The 17,690-nt window shown below is 54.4% G+C and overlaps 1 protein-coding gene and 1 long non-coding RNA gene across 4 annotated transcripts in view; one reads left to right on the top strand and one right to left on the bottom strand.

Moving 5' to 3' along the window:
- Positions 1-17,573, top strand: part of TBC1D10C (TBC1 domain family member 10C) — a 33,859-nt gene extending 16,286 nt beyond the window's left edge. The window contains exons 6-11 of one of the 2 annotated variants that reach the window (XM_075928527.2): positions 8,762-8,868; positions 9,534-9,648; positions 10,968-11,033; positions 12,371-12,560; positions 13,308-13,462; positions 14,525-17,573. In XM_075928527.2, the coding sequence (XP_075784642.2) occupies positions 8,762-8,868; positions 9,534-9,648; positions 10,968-11,033; positions 12,371-12,560; positions 13,308-13,462; positions 14,525-15,040 (1,149 nt within the window). In that variant the 3' untranslated portion in view covers positions 15,041-17,573. The remainder of the gene's footprint in view (positions 1-8,761; positions 8,869-9,533; positions 9,649-10,967; positions 11,034-12,370; positions 12,561-13,307; positions 13,463-14,524) is intronic. The other variant, XM_075928526.2, reaches the window with a different exon arrangement.
- Positions 5,683-17,690, bottom strand: part of LOC142829270 (uncharacterized) — a 38,290-nt gene continuing 26,282 nt past the window's right edge. The window contains exon 3 of one of the 2 annotated variants that reach the window (XR_012903710.2): positions 5,683-6,138. This is a non-coding gene — a long non-coding RNA (uncharacterized LOC142829270). Of the gene's footprint in view, positions 6,139-13,418; positions 13,553-17,690 lie in introns of those variants that run through there. The other variant, XR_016349717.1, reaches the window with a different exon arrangement.

Genomic DNA, 17,690 nt, shown 5'->3' with positions numbered 1-17,690 from the left:
CATCCGTGGCATTGGGTGGGCATTGCACCCTTGCTGGTCATTTCTTATTAGCAAAGATCTCAGTTTTGGCTTAGAGGCTTTCTCTCTACACAGGGCCGGACGGAGGCACGGGTGAGCCAGGCAGGTGCCCAGGGCGCCAACCGATGGGGAGCGCCTGATGGCAGCTATAAGGGGCGTGTGGCATCCCATACAGCTGCCATCAGGAGCCGCGCACCCGGCTCCCACAGCACCGGCACGCCCGCATCCCCGTGGCGCCGGCAAGCAGCGCTCTCCCCCCACGGCTGCGGGGCCCTACACGGGCCAGCGCGCGTGCGAGCAGCGTTGGCCGGGCCGGGCTGGGCAGCACATGCGCCGAGCACCCCGGAGGTGGGCCCCGGGCAGCGCGCCAGCGAACGTGGCTGGCGTACACATGCGCTGTGCGCCCTGGAGGGCAGGCCCGTGCACCATGGGGGGACGGGCCTGCACATGCATCCTGAGCCCGGGGGCGGCACCGCGCGCCTGGGCCCAGGGCGCCAAAGGGGCTTGGGCCGGCCCTGTCTCTACATTCAACGCCTCTCTCCGCACACAAATCTTCTTGAGCCTTTCGTTCCAGATTCCCGTAATTGCTGACTACGTCACTGTGACAGACTGGACTGGGTCTAGGCACAGCAGAGGGCGTCCGCTCAGGGCGAAATTGCTCAAACTCAGGGCTCCTTACAGCCCCAGACTGGAGACCTTCCCTAATGGGCCACAAACCAGTCACACCGAGCACTCCACACCATTGTAGTTTTGGCCCTTCAGATTTAAACTGCAATTTTCCTTTGGCAAAGCAAGTTTTGCCCTTTCCCCTTGTCCTGTGGACTCAAAACCTGGCTTAGCAGAGACAAAAGGCTGGCTGGGTGTGTCTCCCTTGTTCATAATGGCCATGGAATTCTCTATCTCCCCCCAATCCGTGGGGTAACAAAAATAGGCAGTAGACTCCCACACCTCTTCTCCTTTCACCTCCAACCTCTGCTTCCACATGAAATCAGATGTTAAGTTCCCTGGTTGATTGCAAGTGTCCACAGTGTCTAGAGATAGGAGTTTAACTGCCATCTCCTGCATACTAGAGAGAGTAACCACACAGCTGTTCTGCTCTGCATACTTAGCTACATAGTCTTTCCCTTGAATCTGAGACACACACTTTCCACTTTCATCATCAACCTGGAAACAGTCCTGTCCCAAACACACTGACTTCCCAGCAAGTTGGTCACATACAGTCACTTGGTTATCAGACTGCTCCAATTCTCTGGATTTTTCTGCCTCATCTGAAACAATCCTCAGACCCTCTAAGACCTCTCCACAACCATCCACATTGGATCGCTCTCAATTCAAGTCAGTGGAGTCACTGTTAACAGATACATTCTGCCCATCAGAAACAAAAGACAGGACTATGTAGCACTTTAAAGACTAACAAGATGGTTTATTAGGTGATGAGCTTTCGTGGGCCAGACCCACTTCCTCAGATCAATATGTGGAAGAAAATCGGCACAACCATATATACCAAAGTGAGACAATCAAAAAAATGAACGCGTGTGAAACTGACAAATCAAATTTTAGAACAGAGTGGGGGTGATGGGGGAAGGTTAGTGTCTGTGAGGTAATGACATAGGGGTGATAATAGGGGAAGTTTCTGTGAGGTAATGACATGGGGTGGTAATAGGGGAAGTTTCTGTGAGGTAATGACATTAGAGGTGATAATTGGGGAAGCTATCTTTGGAATGGGTGAGATAATTAGAGTCTGATCATTAGAATCAGGCACTGAAATAAGTCTCACACACATCAAGCTGCTGCCTTTTACAGGCAGAGCTTTCCCTTGAATGCCTTCTCCAATCATAATAAACCATCTTGTTAGTCTTTAAAGTGCTACATAGTCCTGTTTTTTGTTTCTTCTCCAATCAAGGCCCTGTCACCTCTCTCAGTCCCTGCCAACTGCAAGGACTCTCTTCCCCATGAACTTCCTTAAACAACAGTTCACCTTTCCCTAGCCCTGCAGCAGCATCTCTCTGCTGAGCCACAACCAACTCTTCCTGCAATTCCTTTACTCCCTAAGTCATCTCTGACCCATCAGGTGGATTCCTAGACAATCCCCTTTTAGGCACACAGACAGACTCAAGAGATCAGAGACATTTCCCTTCTCTTTGCAGCTTCCAGGATGGCTGCAAGCTTCCACATAGTCATTAGGCACCATAGTTAACTCTTCCTCTTTCTCTCTTTGTGCCCTGGCTAAGGGGTCACCCTGATCCCACAGAGTCGCTTCCCCATCTCCCAGCAACACACCAGCATCAAGCAAAACATCAGTGCCACAACTGTCTGATCTCTGGGATCCTGGCAAAACACTGCCTGAATCTACCCAAGTCACAGCATCCTTCTCCCCAGCATCCATGAACCTAGGGACATCCCTTTTCTGGGCTTTAGCTGTATCCAGACCCAACTCTGGGACAACAGCACTGCTCTCAGCCATTACAGGCTGCGGGGCACCTTCCTCAGACAAAAGACTGGGAGGAAACATTTCCCCCACAGGCATGCTGCTGCCACACACAGACAGACAACTAGAGACAGTCTCTCCTATGTCCCAGCACCCCTGGCTATTCTTAGGCACACAGCTAGGGACTGAGACAGCTTCTTTCACTGCCACACTGCCACTCCCAGCAGCCAAACTGCCAGCTTGCACACACTGTGGCTGCTCACACTGTGCTTCTTCACGCAACTCACTTCCAGCTTGTGCAAGTGCGGTTTCACAAGCCTCCCCAGCCAACAACCCATCACTCCCCAGAACTTTATCTTGTTCCACAGTGAGGAATCTACCCTGGCCATCCCTTGCAACCTGCTCCAGAGAAGTGTTGCCCTGATCCCTGGGGTCCCCCTGCCCTGCTTCTGACCCCAGCCTCATCTCTGTGGCATCAGACAGGCACCTAGAACCCTCACTCACAAGCACACTGCTCCCCTGCACCGACACACAGCTATCTCCCTCAGGCAAACATTTAAAGACACTTTCTCCCTGGTTACAGTAGGACCCACTAGCCACAGACAACTGCTCAGAATCACATGCACCCCCTTGATAAAACTCCCTGTTAGCTATAGGTAACACAGAAGAGTTGCATTCACAGATGCTTTGAGGCTGGGTTACAACATCAGCTGGGTTAAACACATCTGCCATGTCATAGTCACACCACATACCCACATGGCTAAACAGTGAACTCCCAGGAGGGTACAGTGTCTTTTGTTCTTCTATTCTCTTAAGCTGAAATTCAAATCTGGCAGCATTCTCCTTGGCTAGTCTGACTCTTCTGTCCGACTCTGCCATTCTCTCTGCATGTTCTGCCTTTCTCTTTGCAAGTTCTCGTTCCAGCTTCTGCCTTTTCTCAGCCGCTTCTTGGTCTAGCTTCCGTCTTCTCTGTTCTGCTAGCAGACGAAATTCCTCTAATTCTCACTTATATTTGTTTTATTCCCCTCACTGGATCCTGCACTCTCATTTCTTCTGGGCTGTGTCTACACTGGCATGAATTTCCGGAAATGCTTCAAACGGAATACTATTCCGTTTTCAGTTTTTCCGGAAAAGGAGCGTCTACATTGGCAGGATGCTTTTCCGGAAAAGCCTTTTTTCCGGAAAAGCGTCTGTGGCCAATGTAGACGCGCTTTTCCGGAAAAGAGCCCCGATCGCCATTTTCGCGATCGGGGCTTTTTTCTGGAAAAGACTACTGGGCTGTCTACACTGGCCCTTTTCCAGAACAGTGTTCCGGAATAAGGACTTATGCCCGAGCGGGAGCAGAATAGTTTTTCCGGAATAGCGGCTGATTTGTACAGTAGAACATCGTTGCTTTTCCAGAAATTCAAGGGCCAGTGTATACAGCTCACAGCTTATTCCGGAAAAGCGGCTGATTTTCCGGAATAAGTGGCCCAGTGTAGACACAGCCCTGCAGTATTTCTGGCCACTAACAAAGATCTCAGCTCTGGCTTAGAAGCTTCCTCACTAAAAGCAATGCCTCTTTCCAAGCTTCCAGAAACAAAATACAGGACTATGTAGCACTTTACAGACTAACAAGATGGTTTATTAGATGATGAGCTTTCGTGGGCCAGACCCACTTCCTCAGATCAAATGGTGGAAGAAAATTGTCACAATCATATATACCAAAGGAATCAATTAAAAAAATGAACACATATGAAAAGGACAAATCAAATTTCAGAAGAGAAGGGGGATGGGGGGGAAGGTAAATGTCTGTGAGCCAATGATATTAGAGGTGATAATTAGGGAAGCTATCTTTGTAATGGGTAAGAATTAGATTCTTTATTCAGACCTAGGTGTAAAGTGTTGAATTTAAGCATGAATAATAGTTCAGAGGATTCTCTTTCGAGTGCAGTCTTAAAAGGCTTTTGAAGCAGGATACAGGTAATTAAGTTGTTGAGACAGTGTCCTTTCTGGTTGAAATGGCAAGAAACTGTTTTTTCTTTGTGATCCTGTCTAATATGACACCATACGATCCATCATCTATAGCCAAGCCCTTCGATACAACCGCATCTGCTCTAATCCCACTGACAGAGACCAGAAACTTCAGGATCTCTACCAAGCATTTATAAACCTCAACTACCCACTCGGAGAAATAAAAAAGCAAATTGAAAGAGCCAGATGAATACCTAGAAATCATCTACTTCAAGACAGACCCAAGAAAACCAACAAAAGAACACCACTTGTCATCACCTACAGCCCCCAACTTAAACCTGTCCACCACATTATCAATAAATTACAGCCTATACTGGAACAGGATACTAAACTCCAAGAGGCTCTGGGAGACAGACCGATAGTCTCCTATAGACAACCATCTAACCTCAAGATGATTCTTGCCAACAACCACAGGACATACCACACTAATACCAACCCTGGTACCTTCCCTTGCAACAAACCCCGTTGCCAGCTTTGTCCACATATTCACTCTGCTGATACATTATTGGGCCTAACCAAGTGAGTTATAAGATCAAGAATACATATTCCTGCGCATCCAGAAATATAATTTATGCTATCGTGCCGAAAGTGTCCGTCTGCTTTGTACATTGGACAAACGTCTCAGACACTTTGCCAAAGGATTAATGCCCACAAAACAGATATTAGACAGGATCACAAAGAAAAAACAGTTTCTTGCCATTTCAACCAGAAAGGACACTGTCTCAACAACTTAATTACCTGCATCCTGCTTCAAAAGCCTTTTAAGACTGCACTTGAAAGAGAATCCTCTGAACTGTTATTCATGCTTAAATTTGACACTTTACACCTAGGTCTGAATAAAGAATCTAATTATCTTACCCATTACAAAGATAGCTTCCCCAATTATCACCTCTAATATCATTAGCTCACAGACATTTACCTCCTCCCCATCCCCCTTCTGTTCTGAAATGTGATTTGTCCTTTTCATATGTGTTCATTTTTTTAAATTGTATCCTTTGGTATATATGGTTGTGACAATTTTCTTCCACTATTTGATCTGAGGAAGTGGGTCTGGCCCATGAAAGCTCATCACCTAATAAACCATCTTGTTAGTCTTTAAAGTGCTGCATAGTCCTGTATTTTGTTTCAGCAACACCAGACTAACACGGCTACATTTCTATCAAGGCTTCCAAAGCCTTTGTGTCCAGACTCTCATACAGTTGCTGACTCATTGCAGCGGCTCTTCAACCAACCAAACTCTCAACACACAGAAATCAAATTTAGAACAGTGTGAGGTCCTGATGCAAAGCTCAGTTGACCAAGATCTGTGGATCCTGCTGACTACGCCACTGTGACGGACCGGGCCAGGTCTGGGAACACCTGGGGGCGTCCATTCAGGGTGAATTGCTCAAACTTGGGGCTCCTTACAGCCCCAGACTGGAGACCTTTCCAGATAGGCCAGAAACCAGTCACACCGAGAACTCCAGCTGCCTATCTGACCGGCCTCATGAGCAAAACCCCTCCAACAACCCAGCTCCCACTGTGCCACAATCAGCCCCAGGCCTAACACACAGGTGAGGGGTTATAGAACACAATCTTACCTACCCCGAACAGGTTCTTCTGGTCCCAAGAAACGAGCCACAGTTCCCAGTCTATTTACACTCTGGATCACGCTGGGCCAATCCTTTAGAATCTAAAACCTAAAGGTTTATTCATAAAAGAAAGAAAAGCCTGAGAGTAAGGTTGTTAAGGAGAATACATTACATGCATCGAATCACCCAGTTCTTGATACAGGCTCTTAGCAGAGATGTTATAAACTGCTATCTTAAAAGTCTCTGGTGTACATCCTATGTCAGGATGGGTCGACAGTTCTTTCCGGCTCCCTATTCCTCACAAGGCTGCATCTGGAATCAGTAGCTGAACTGAAGACAAAATGGAAATTGCCTCATGGCATTTTATATCCATCCCTGGTCTCTTCCAAGCTGGAACAGGTCATGTGGCCCAGTGACCTATCCTTGTGTCCCAAGTCAGCAATCATTATTCTGGCTGGTCTGCAGGTTCCAGATTTCCAGAGGCATTCCCCAGGTGTGTGTTGGCACCTAGAGATCCATTGTCCCTGTAGCCTTGCTCATTAGCATAGACACTGAACAAACATTCCTGGCCCATTGTTCTGCCTCAGAGAGAGAATTTTCCATCATCAACACAGAGGACGTGTTTATAACGCCACGTACAGATATTATACAAGTACATGAATAGCATCTACAGAATCAGTAGAACAGATGCTTTCATTTAACATCTCAAATGACCCCCTTGTTCAGACCTTTGGGGCAAACACCCCCCATGGGTGCAACAGTGATCTTTAGAATCCAATAACGTGGCCGCACCCCCGCTCCCACTTTCCCTTGGCCTCTTCCGCACCCCACCTGCCCACTCTGCACCCCTCAAGTGCAGAGCCAGCTGCCTTCCACACTTCTGCACCCCTGGCACTAGGCACTAGCTATGCACAAGGCTACCCTGTAAATGGCTAGCGTTCAGAGAGGATAACAGCTCATCTACTGCTGCAACTAGGGGAGAGCTCCTTTAGCTCCTGCACTGGCCCCCTGTGTTGCTGCAGCAGCAGGAGGGGAGCTTTCAGCTCCCCAGGGCCAGAGGGAAATAGGGTTAAGATATAGGGTGAAACAGCCCGATCTTGCTCTCCCTTCCCCTGCTGACTGGCAGGGGGTGACTGGCAGAGGAACAAAATGCAGGACAATGTAGCACTTTAAAGACTAACAAGATGGTTTATTAGATGATGAGCTTTCGTGGGCCAGACCCACTTCCTCAGATCAAATAGTGGAAGAAAGTAGTTACAACCATATATACCAAAGGATACAATTAAAAAAAATGAACAAATATGAAAAGGACAAATCACATTGCAGAACAGAAGGGGGATGCGGGGGGGTGGGAAGGGGGAGGAAGGAAGGTAAGTGTCTGTGAATTGCTGATATTAAAGGTAGGGAGAGTGGGATGTTTGTGAGTTAATAGTATTACAGGTGATAATTGGGGAAACTGTCTTGGTAATGGGTGAGAAAGTTCAAAGACAGAGGAACAGAATCTCACCAAGGGATGAGTCATCAGTGGCAGGATGTGTCAACTCAGAGGCAATGGGGGGTGTCTCAGATGGACTGGAGCTACAATCAGCTTTCAAACAGTGCCCTAGAGCAGTGTTTCTCAACCAGTGGTATGCATACCTTTAGGGCAGGGTTTCCCAACCGATGGGTCAGGACCCAAATATGGGTCGCCATTACATTTCAAAAGGGTCGCCAGGTGTCTCCCCAGGTGGCTCTTAAGGAGCCATTCACACAATTTTTAATTGCCCTAGGTCACCAGGTCTTCCTGAATTGTCAAAATGGGTCCCCATCTGGAAAAGATTGGGAACCGCTGCCTTAGGGATATTTCAGTGAAGTCTGGGCGGTACGTCAACACAACTGAAATTTGGAGAAAACTGAATTTTTGTTTTAAGTTTTACAGCGCTTTATTATTTTCGTACTTTTTACACCCCAAAATTTCATCACCCACCCGGCTACAATTAAGTTGTTTAAACAAATGTGGTGCAACGGTAGAAAAAAATGTTGTGTGTCTGAAAACTGTAGGTACTGGAGGTACTTACAATTTTTTTAAAGGGGTACTTTATAAAAAAAAGGTTGAGAAACCGTGCCTTAGAGCTTCTGAGCGCCAGGCCTCTTGCTTTGTGCTGGGAGCTCTGCTCGGATGCGTGGTTAGAGCCTTTCACCCTCTCCAGGGCCCTGGGTTCCCCACACCGTGTTTGCAATGACACTGGGCAGCTTTCCCAGCCACAGTAGGGGTCGTTTACCTGCCAGCACGGGGAGTCCAGAGGGGAGGAACAGAGGGACAAATGTTCAGAAATCCTCTGTCCTGGCCAGCACCAGGGCTCTGTGAACCATGCCCCTGCTGTGAGAACCCGCCAAGTTTCCTTTCTCTCGCTCTTTGTCCCTCAGCCTCAGGTGAGAGAGGGCAGCTAAGTTCACATGTTCAGCCTGCTGGGAGCCCTTGCGGATAGGTGGCAGTTCAGTCACTGGGGTTTCCATTGCTCTGGGATGGGCCCAGTCAGAACCAAAGGACCCAAAGCCAGTTGAGCTGGCCCCGGCCTGCTCAGCACCCCCCCCCCTTCCTGGCCCACACACCTGCAAACACAACCAAGATGCTGGGAGTCACTAACACCTGCCCTAGGCCCCAATCTCCTCCCGCTAATCCTGAGCCTCTGCCCCGGAGATGGGGTGATGTGGCCCCACTTCCCGTTGCCATGGTCACGTGTCCCCATAGGAACTGGAGGAGTCACCTGGCGACCCACAGTGGTTGGAGACCATCGAGAAGGACATCCATCGCCAGTTCCCCTTCCACGAGATGTTCCTATCGCCTGAGGGGCACGGGTAAGAGAGCAGGGCGGCCAAGAGCTGCAGGAGCAGAGGGGAAGCCCTGCGAGGGCGGACGCCTGAGATGTCCCTGCAGCTGGAGGGGGTGTTGAGTCCTGCCCCCCCCCAGCTCAGTACAAATCCTGGCTGGGCAGCAGTGGCCGAGTGGGCCTGTGCACCTGCACTGGCCACTGGGTGGCGCTATCTCCCCACTGAGACCCGCTTCCTGTGGCTCTAATTGGAGAGCAAGGAATGTCCGAGGGGGAGTGGGGACTGGACTGGGATCGGCGGCCTTGAGTGGCACCGCTCAGACATGTGAGCCAGAGTCCCCACAACACACACACAGAGACACTGGGGCAACCTGCAGCTGAACGGCGCCCCCTAGGGAGTGCCCTGCTGGGCAGCAGTTCCCCCCCATGCCCTGGAGAGAGGGGGAGAGCGTGGCCCATCTGTCTATCAATCCCCACCCGCACTCCTCTGCCTCCCTCCCTCTGTCCACGCACCCCACAGCCTCCCCTCTGTATCTGGTTCTATGTCGCCGTCTGGCCTCGGAACACTTGGGGTGCGGGGAGGGCATGACATGGGTGGGCTAAACGGGCCCACTGGTCAAGTCGGGGGGCAGGAGGGAGCTCGGCACTGGCCACCCCATAGCCCAGCTCTAACACCTGGCCCCATCTGTGCAGGCAGCGAGGGCTCCTGCAGCTCCTGAAGGCCTACACCGTGTACCGGCCCCACGAGGGCTACTGCCAGGCCCAGGGCCCCGTGGCCGCAGTGCTGCTCATGCACATGCCTGCTGAGGTGAGTTGTGCCCCACGGCTACTGGGAACCCCGCATGGGGCACCACCCTCCACTGCACTGCTCTGGCACCCCTCCCCACTGCCCAGCCCCCCACACCAGGCACCCTCCTCACTGCCCTTCCCTCCACCCCAGATACGGTTGCCAGGTGTCCGGTATTCACCCGGACAGTCTGGTGTTTTCGCCTCCTGTCCGGTAAAAAAAATTCAGAGAATACCGGACACCTAAAATGTCCAGTATTTTCTGAATTTTTCCCCGGCCAGGAGGTGAAAATGCCGGGCACTTGGCAACCCTACAAACACTCAGCACCCGGTTTCCCCCAACACCCGCAGCCCCCATGCTTACCTGGTTCCGCAAGGCTGCCGGCACAAAATGGCTGATGACCAAGGGGAAGCAATGCTTCCCTCCATCTTAGTGCTCAACCGCTCCCCTGTTCCTATCCCTGCACTCACTCTTAAAGGGGACATGCTGTTTTAATGCTGGGTTTTTTTTCTTAATAGCTTAATAAGTCTTGGAGTCCCCCCTTTTTTTTTGGCTCAACAACTTTGGTCTCCGCCCCTCCCCCCCCCTTTTTTCCCCTTCAAAATAATTTTTTCCCGGTGGTTTTTTTTGGCGGGGGGGGGGGGGGTAGTCAGTATTTTTGTTTCAACCATCTGGCAACCCTAACCCCAGACACCCCTCCCCACTGCTCTGCCCCCCATACCATGCACCCCTCCTCACTGCCCTGTCCCCCATACCAGGCACCCTCCTTACTGCCCTTCCCTCCAGCCCAGATACCCCTCCCCACTGCCGTGTCCCCCACACCAGGTACCCCTCCCCACTGCTCTGCCCCCTACACTAGACAGCCCTCCTCACTGCCCTGCCGCCCACACCAGGCACCCTTCTCACTGCCCTGCCCCTGTTGTCTTATCCCACCCTATTCTGCTGCCCAGCGCTGCCTTGTGGGGCACCCACCCACTGCCCTGGCCCTGTCCCTATTCTCCTGAACCCACAGCAGGCACCTGCCCTCACAGCCCTGCCCCACCCAGCCATGCAACCGCCCCCACTCTTCTGCCCTGTGAGGCAACCACATCCACTCATAGGCTCTGGCCCCCACTGCCCATCCCCTCACAGGCTGCTCTCCCTCCCGCCCATGGGTCACCAATCCTCATTAGCCACCACCCTCTGGCCTCTTTCCTGTGCACAAAACACTCCTCCCTTGCATAAACGCTGTGCCCCTCCCCTGTCTGGCCTCCGCACCTTTTCTCTGTTCACTGCCCCACCACCTGTGCTCTGGGGATCCCGATGTGCCCCCCCGGCTAACGTCTCCCCCTCCTTTGCAGCAAGCCTTCTGGTGCCTGGTGCAGATCAGTGAGCGCTACCTGCCCGGCTACTACAGCCCTGAGATGGTGAGAGACCCCCCTGCGCCCCTCCCCCAGGGTGGGAATTCCACAATCATGGTCTGCCAAATTCACAGTCCGTTTTGGTCAATTTTGTGGTCATAGGATTTTTAAAATCATAAATGTCATGATGTCGGCTATCTCGATCTGAAATGCCACGGGGCTGTAATTGTAAGGGTCCCGACCCAAAAATGGAGTTGTGGGGTGGGGTCACAAAGTAATTACAGCGAGGGGTGGGACAGGACTGCTACTCTTACTTCTCCACTGCTGATCAGCGGTGGATTTAGGGCAGGGCGAGCGGGGCGGCTGCCCCGGGCCCCGTGCTTCCCGAGGCCCCGCGCATGCGCCGTGTCAAAGGCGGGGCCCCGCAAAATTTTGCTGCCCGGGGCCCCACGGTGCTGCCCTGGGTCCCGTGGCACTCTCATCCGCCCCTGCTGCTGATGACGGCAGCGCTGCCTTCAGAGCTGGCCAGTTGGCAAGCAACAGCTGCTGGCCAGGAGCCCAGCTGTGAAGGCAAAGCCACCGCCAGCAGCAACACAGAAGTAAGGATGATCTGGTGGGGTGTTGCCTTCCTTCTTCACTGCCGCTGGCAGGACTCTGCCTTCAGAATTGGGTGCCCAGCCAATAGTTCTCACTCTCTGGCCACCAAGCTCTGAGAGCAGCGCAGAATGAGAGGGTGGCAATACTACAATCTCTCTGCAAATCCCTTTTGGGCAGGACCCCCTGCTTGAGAAGCACTGGTCTCCTCCAAGAAATCTGTATAGTGAAAGGTAAAAGCACACGAAAGACCAGATTTCACAGCGAGAGGCCAGATTTCATGGTCTGTGGTGCATTTTTTCATGGCCATGACTTTGGTAGGACCCTACTTATGAGATGTACCATGAAGTGAGCAAGGGGTGGGAGGAATTTGCACTGCCCAGCCCTGTCCTCTCCAACAGGAGGTGCTGGGACACCAGGGAAGGGGAGGAGCCTGAACTGCCTAACCCCTCTCTCCCCAGCAGGGGGCCTTGGGACACCAGGGAAGGGGAGGAGCCTGAACTGCCTAACCCCCCCCCCCCTCCCCAGCAGGGGGCCTTGGGACACCAGGGAAGGGGAGGAGCCTGAACTGCCTAACCCCACCCTCCCCAGCAGGAGGCCTTGGGACACCAGGGAAGGGGAGGAGCCTGAACTGCCTAACCCCACCCTCCCCAGCAGGGGGCCCTGGGACACCAGGGCAGGGGAGGAACCTGCATTGCCCAGCCCCACCCTCCACAGCCAGAAAGAGCTGTGGGGCTAGAGCGGGTGTGCTTGGCAGCGGGGTGTGGGTGCAGCAGGCAGATCTGACAGGCTCTTGGTTGCCCCCACAGGAGGCGGTGCTGCTGGATGGCGAGGTCTTTGTGGCGCTGCTGCGGCGTGTCTGCCCCAAGGCCTACAAGCACTTGCAGAAGCACGGGGTGGGGCCACTGCTCTATGTCACTGAGTGGTTCCTGTGCCTCTACAGCCGCACCCTGCCCTTCCCCACCGTGCTGCGCATCTGGGACGCCTTCCTCAGCGAGGGTACGTGAGGCCCTGGCTCAGCCCAGAGTTCCACCCACTGCCAGCCACCCAGCCGGAGCTGTGTTGGGGGCATGAGCTCACGGGTCCTGAACAATGTGTGGCTCCCCCAGGGCTGAGACAACCTGGATGCCCTGGTCGTGTTTTCTTGGTTGTTTCACAGCTTCCCACAAGCCTGCTGGCTGTTTCATGGCTCCACCTTCCCCAGCTTTGAAGGCTGCTTCATTCCTTCCTTCAGAGGTCCCCTGACTGTTTCTTGGCTTCCCCACCGCTCCCCTGGCTGTTTCACGACTCCCGCATGCACCTTGATTGGCTGTTTCATGGCTCCCCTCCCAACTTCCCTTGATATTTCATGCAGGGACTCCCTTGGGGAGGGGGGGGTGCAGGGCCCGTATACCCTCCCTTCCCCAGGCTCTGCACCCACCATGTCTCATCCTGCCCCTACTCTGTTCTTGGCTCCCCCTCCTAGGGGCTTTTGATTGTTTCAAGGCTCTACCCAGTGCACCTGGCTGTTTCATGTCTCCCCACACAGGCTCCCGCCCCCCGGCTGTATCACATTTCCCCTCCACCCACACACAGCTCCCTGGACGATTTCATTGTTCCCCCTCGTAGGTCCCCCTGGCTATTTTAGGGCCCCACCGCAGTTTCCTGGCTGTTTCAGGGCTCTGCCCCAGTCTCCTGGCTGTTTCAGGGCTGTGCCAACACCTCCTGCTGCTGGCTTGGGGCCTAATGGCTGCTGTCTCCCTGCAGGTGTGAAGGTGCTGTTCCGGGTGGGGCTGGTACTGGTACGCTTAGCGCTAGGCTCCTCGGAGAAGCTGCGAGACTGCACAGGTGTGGTGGAGACGCTGGAGAAGCTGCGCAGCATCCCGGTCCGCCTGCTGCAGGAGGACACGCTTATGGCTGAGGTGAGGTGGGGGGCACAGACCTGGGCTTCTGCTACAGAGATAGGAACACTCACCAGCTTCCAGCAAGCCCTCCGCCTGGCCAGGCCTCCCCTGCTCCAAGCCGAATGTTAGGAGTCATTAAGAAAGAGACAGAGAAAAGGACACAGAATAAATTATTGCCTCTGTATAGATCCATGGCATGCCCACAGCTTGAATACTGCATGCAGATGTGGTCGCTTCATCTCAAAAAAGTTATCTTGGCATTGGAAAAAGTTCAGAAAAGGGCAACAAAAACGATTAGGGGTTTGGAACAGGTGCCATCTGAGGAGAGATTAATGAGACTGGGACTTTTCAACTTGGAAAAGAGACGACTTATAGGGGGAATATGATAGAGGTCTATAAAATCACGAGTGGTGTGGAGAAAGTGAATAAAGAAGAGTTATTTACTCTTTCCCATAACACAAGAACTAGGGGTCACCCAATGAAATTAACAGGCAGCAGGTCTAAAACAAATGAAAGGAAGTATTTCTTCACACACCGCACAGTCAGCCTGTGGAACTCCTTGCCAGAGGACATTGTGAAGGCCAAGACTATAACAGGATGCAAAAAAGAGCTAGATAAATTCATGGAGGATAGGTCCCTGAGTGGGTGTCCCCGGACTCTGTTTGCCAGAAGCTGGGAATGGGTGACAGGTTGGATCAGTTGGTGATTGTTCTGGTCATTCATCAGGCCCTGTCGGAAGATGGGACACTGGGCTAGATGGACCTTTGGTCTGACCCAGTGTGGCCGTGCTTATGTTCTGCTCCCTCCCCACATCAGCCTTCCCGACTCTGACCTTGCCCTGTCCTACCCCTACTCTAGTTCAGCTCCCGGAGGGGCTCACGCCTCTCTTGCTGCACGCTGCCCCCTACTAGACAGGGCGGGGCTGGCCAACTGCAGGCTCCTTCCTCACGAGGTCACAGCACCCTCTGTGGTTTCTCTTCCCTGCACACACCTGGCGGAGGGCCCTCACCCCCACACACATGGTCCTCCCCCAAGATGCAGACTCAGTGACATCCCTCCTCCCACCGCCATCTCCTACAGGTTAACGACGTGGCTGTCTCAGACCGCGACGTGGCGCGCGAATGCCGGGTCCAGCTGGCCAAGCTGCGCAAGGTCCGGCCTGACTTCAGGTACAGCCCGGAGCAGCGCCTGCCCAACGCCAAGGCCATCTTCGACGCCCAGCAACTGGAGGACGCGCAGCAATCTCGGAAGGAAAAGCACGCAGCACCCACCTTTCTCATCCCCGAGATTGTGGTGGACCCGCCCCCGCAGGTCCCTAAGGAGCAGCGGCGGCTGGAGAGGGAGCGGCTAAAGGAGCAGCGGCGACAGGAGCAGGAGCGGCGGAAGCAGGAGCAGGAGCGGCGGAAGCAGGAGGAGGCAGCTGAGAAGCAGGCGCGGAAGAAGAAGCTCCCAGTCAAGAAGAAGCTGGACACACGTGGCAAGACTTTCCACGTGGCCCAGCGCCCCACGCTCACCCGGGAGCAAGGGGGCAGGGAAGGGGAGGAGCCTGGCCCTGCCAAGAGAAACTCTGCCCCCTACCTGGAGACCTATTTCTGAATGGCAGGGGCGGAGCCTGCCCCACCGAGAGAGACTCCGCCCCTAGCTGTAATCCTGTTGTGAATGGCAGGGGCGGAGCCTGCCCCACCGAGAGAGACTCCGCCCCTAGCTGTAATCCTGTTGTGAATGGCAGGGGCGGAGCCTGCCCCACCGAGAGAGACTCCGCCCTGGCTGCTGAACAGACAGAATGGAGACAGTGTGGGGTGTTGCGCTAAAGGACGGGACTCTTAGCAATGATCACCAAGGTCTGATTCTTCCCCCAGTCCTTCCCTCCCCCGTCTGTATTCACACTGGGGCCCAGTGCATGGAGAACCTGCCCATGGCGACCTGGTCCCTGGTTCCAGCAGCATGGACAGTCTGTCCCCTGCGTGGCCCTGGTTCACCCACATACACAGCCTGCACTTTGGCTCTGGGCCTGCCCCTCCATCGGAGACCTGACAAAGCAATCAGTGCCCACGGGCACACAGCTCATGGCTGGAGAGTCAGGCCCAGGGGTACCATGGCAGCGACCCGGGACTACTGAAGCCTGCGATGGGAGTGAGAGCATGCGGGGGGGAGGCAGACAGAAACTTAAAGGGAAATGAAACAGATGTAACATCCTTCTGGGATCCCCTCTCCCAGCCCCCCAAGCTGTGGCCAGGCTGGCGGGGCGGACTGAAGAGCCTCTGCTTGGCAGCCTCTCTGTGTGCCGATGGTATTAAAGGTTTGTCCTGCGGCAAAAGGTGTTGAAACGGAAGCCAGAAAGAAATAGCCCCACAGGCAGGGCGACTCACTGGCAAGCCACAAAAATGTCTGTGGGGAAGGACATACACTGCAGGGCAGGCTTCAGGGATCAAAGGGAAGCCCCCTCCACACACCCCCGGGATCCCACAGGCAGCACTGAAGGTGGTGGTCAGATGGGGGTTGGGTAAAGGACCTTCTCCCGGAGATGGGGTGACCTCCCCTGGGGTCATTGTGAGGTAGCAGCCCCAGGCTGTGCGGTGATCCAGTCCCCGCAGGACTGGTAATTTTTCCACAAAGCACAGCCAGTAACCAGCTTAGCCCCCTGGTCCGATTACACTGCCATATATAGACAGGCAGCCACACACCTGCAGTTCTCCCCCCTCCCCCCGCCACCGTGCTAATCTGGGCCTGCGAGCCAGCCCTCCCCACCTGCGCTCCCAGATGGCATTAACTCGCTGCCAGCCCTGCCAGGTGCAGGAGGCTGGCGGCGCGGGGAGCAGCTGGCCCTGCACTAGGGCAGAGAGAGCGCCTGAGCGAATCCTGCTGAGATCCCATTGGCCAGCCTTCCCCCGCCAAACACCTAGCATGTACCCTGCCACCTCCTTCTCCACTGATAAGACTGGACCTTGCCCTCTGTAGTCGGTTTGCCTGCCCGGAGGGGGGTTCCTCCTCCTCCAGCTCAGTGGGCGGCCACTCCGCCCCACTGCACCGCCCCTTTAAAGCCAGCCCAGTTCACAGGGAGCGGTCCCACCCTTAGTTCAGGGTGTGACCGCAAGAAACCACCCCCCTCAGTTTCTAAGGGGTGGCCAGGCTCTGGGTGCAGGGCATGGCAGCAAACCAACACAGTCAGTTTATAAACGGTGGCCAGGCCCTCAGTTCGGGGTGTGGCAGCAAACACACAATCAGGGAGCTCCTTGTTCAGGAGCGGTGCAGGCGAATCACCTGCGGCGGTGGCGAGGGGGAAAACTGTCACCCAACAGGTGGGTGGCAGGGGGGGCGCAGGCCCACCCACTCCACTGCGCCCCGGACTCGCCCCTCAGTGGGGCAAGCTACCAACCTTGTCCTTTTGCCAGCTAGGACTGCTCTGCTGCAGCAGCGGGCGAGGACCGAGCCTCCCACAAGCGTTCGTGGGTGTGCTCCCACCCCCCTCCCTTGGACTCGGCCCCCCTCCCTCAGTAGTGTTTGGTTGGGGGGGCCCTTTCACCCCTTTTTTCTCACCCTGTCCCCACTGCAGAAGCCTTGCCTACTCCGCCTCATTAGCCAGTTCTGTCTCCCTCTCCATCCCTCCCTCAGTTTGTTGACCAGCCCCGCCCAGCCTCAGTTTATTTTCACCTGTCCCGCCTGCCTGTAGCTTACAATAGTTTGTGCCCTACTTCCCAGCCCTATCTTTGCCCTGCCCCGCCTTGCTTAGCCAGTGCCTGACCCCAGCCTCCCAGTAGTCCTCTGGCCGCACCCAGAACTCCGGTCCCCACCCGAGTGCTTGTACCTCTTCCTTCCCCCTCTCCTTTTTAGTTAGCCCCCTTGCACATTGCACCCCGCCCCCCACTGACTCCAGAGCTCCCCCAGTATCCCAGTGCAGCTGGAGGAGCCGTACCCCGCCCTGCGCCCGTTATCATGTCCCTTGTCCCATCCTGCCAGCGCCCTCCTCCTCTGTCTCCAGCCTTGCAGGGAGGAGTGGTTGCTGGCCCCTCGGTTCCCCGTTTCCATCCTGCCCTTCCTAGTGCCCTCCCTCCCTGCAATTCGTTAACGGGAGGGAGTGATTGCTTTCCCCTTTTCCCCCCTCTCTTCCCAATTGCGTTCCCCCTTCTCTCGCGTGCCCCCCCCCCCGCAGTAGCGGCCTCCTCCTCCGCCACAGCGGTTCTCACCTCCGTCCCGCCCTTCCTCCCCAATGCTGCCCTGCTGCCTTCCCTCTCCACAGTTGGGGAAG

The sequence above is a fragment of the Pelodiscus sinensis genome, chromosome 5, assembly GCF_052426305.1.
Source record: "Pelodiscus sinensis isolate ZL-2025 chromosome 5, ASM5242630v1, whole genome shotgun sequence".
NCBI lineage: Eukaryota > Metazoa > Chordata > Testudines > Trionychidae > Pelodiscus > Pelodiscus sinensis.
The sequence above is the reverse complement of the archived record's forward strand: the minus strand, read 5'-3'. Positions and strand labels throughout refer to the sequence as shown.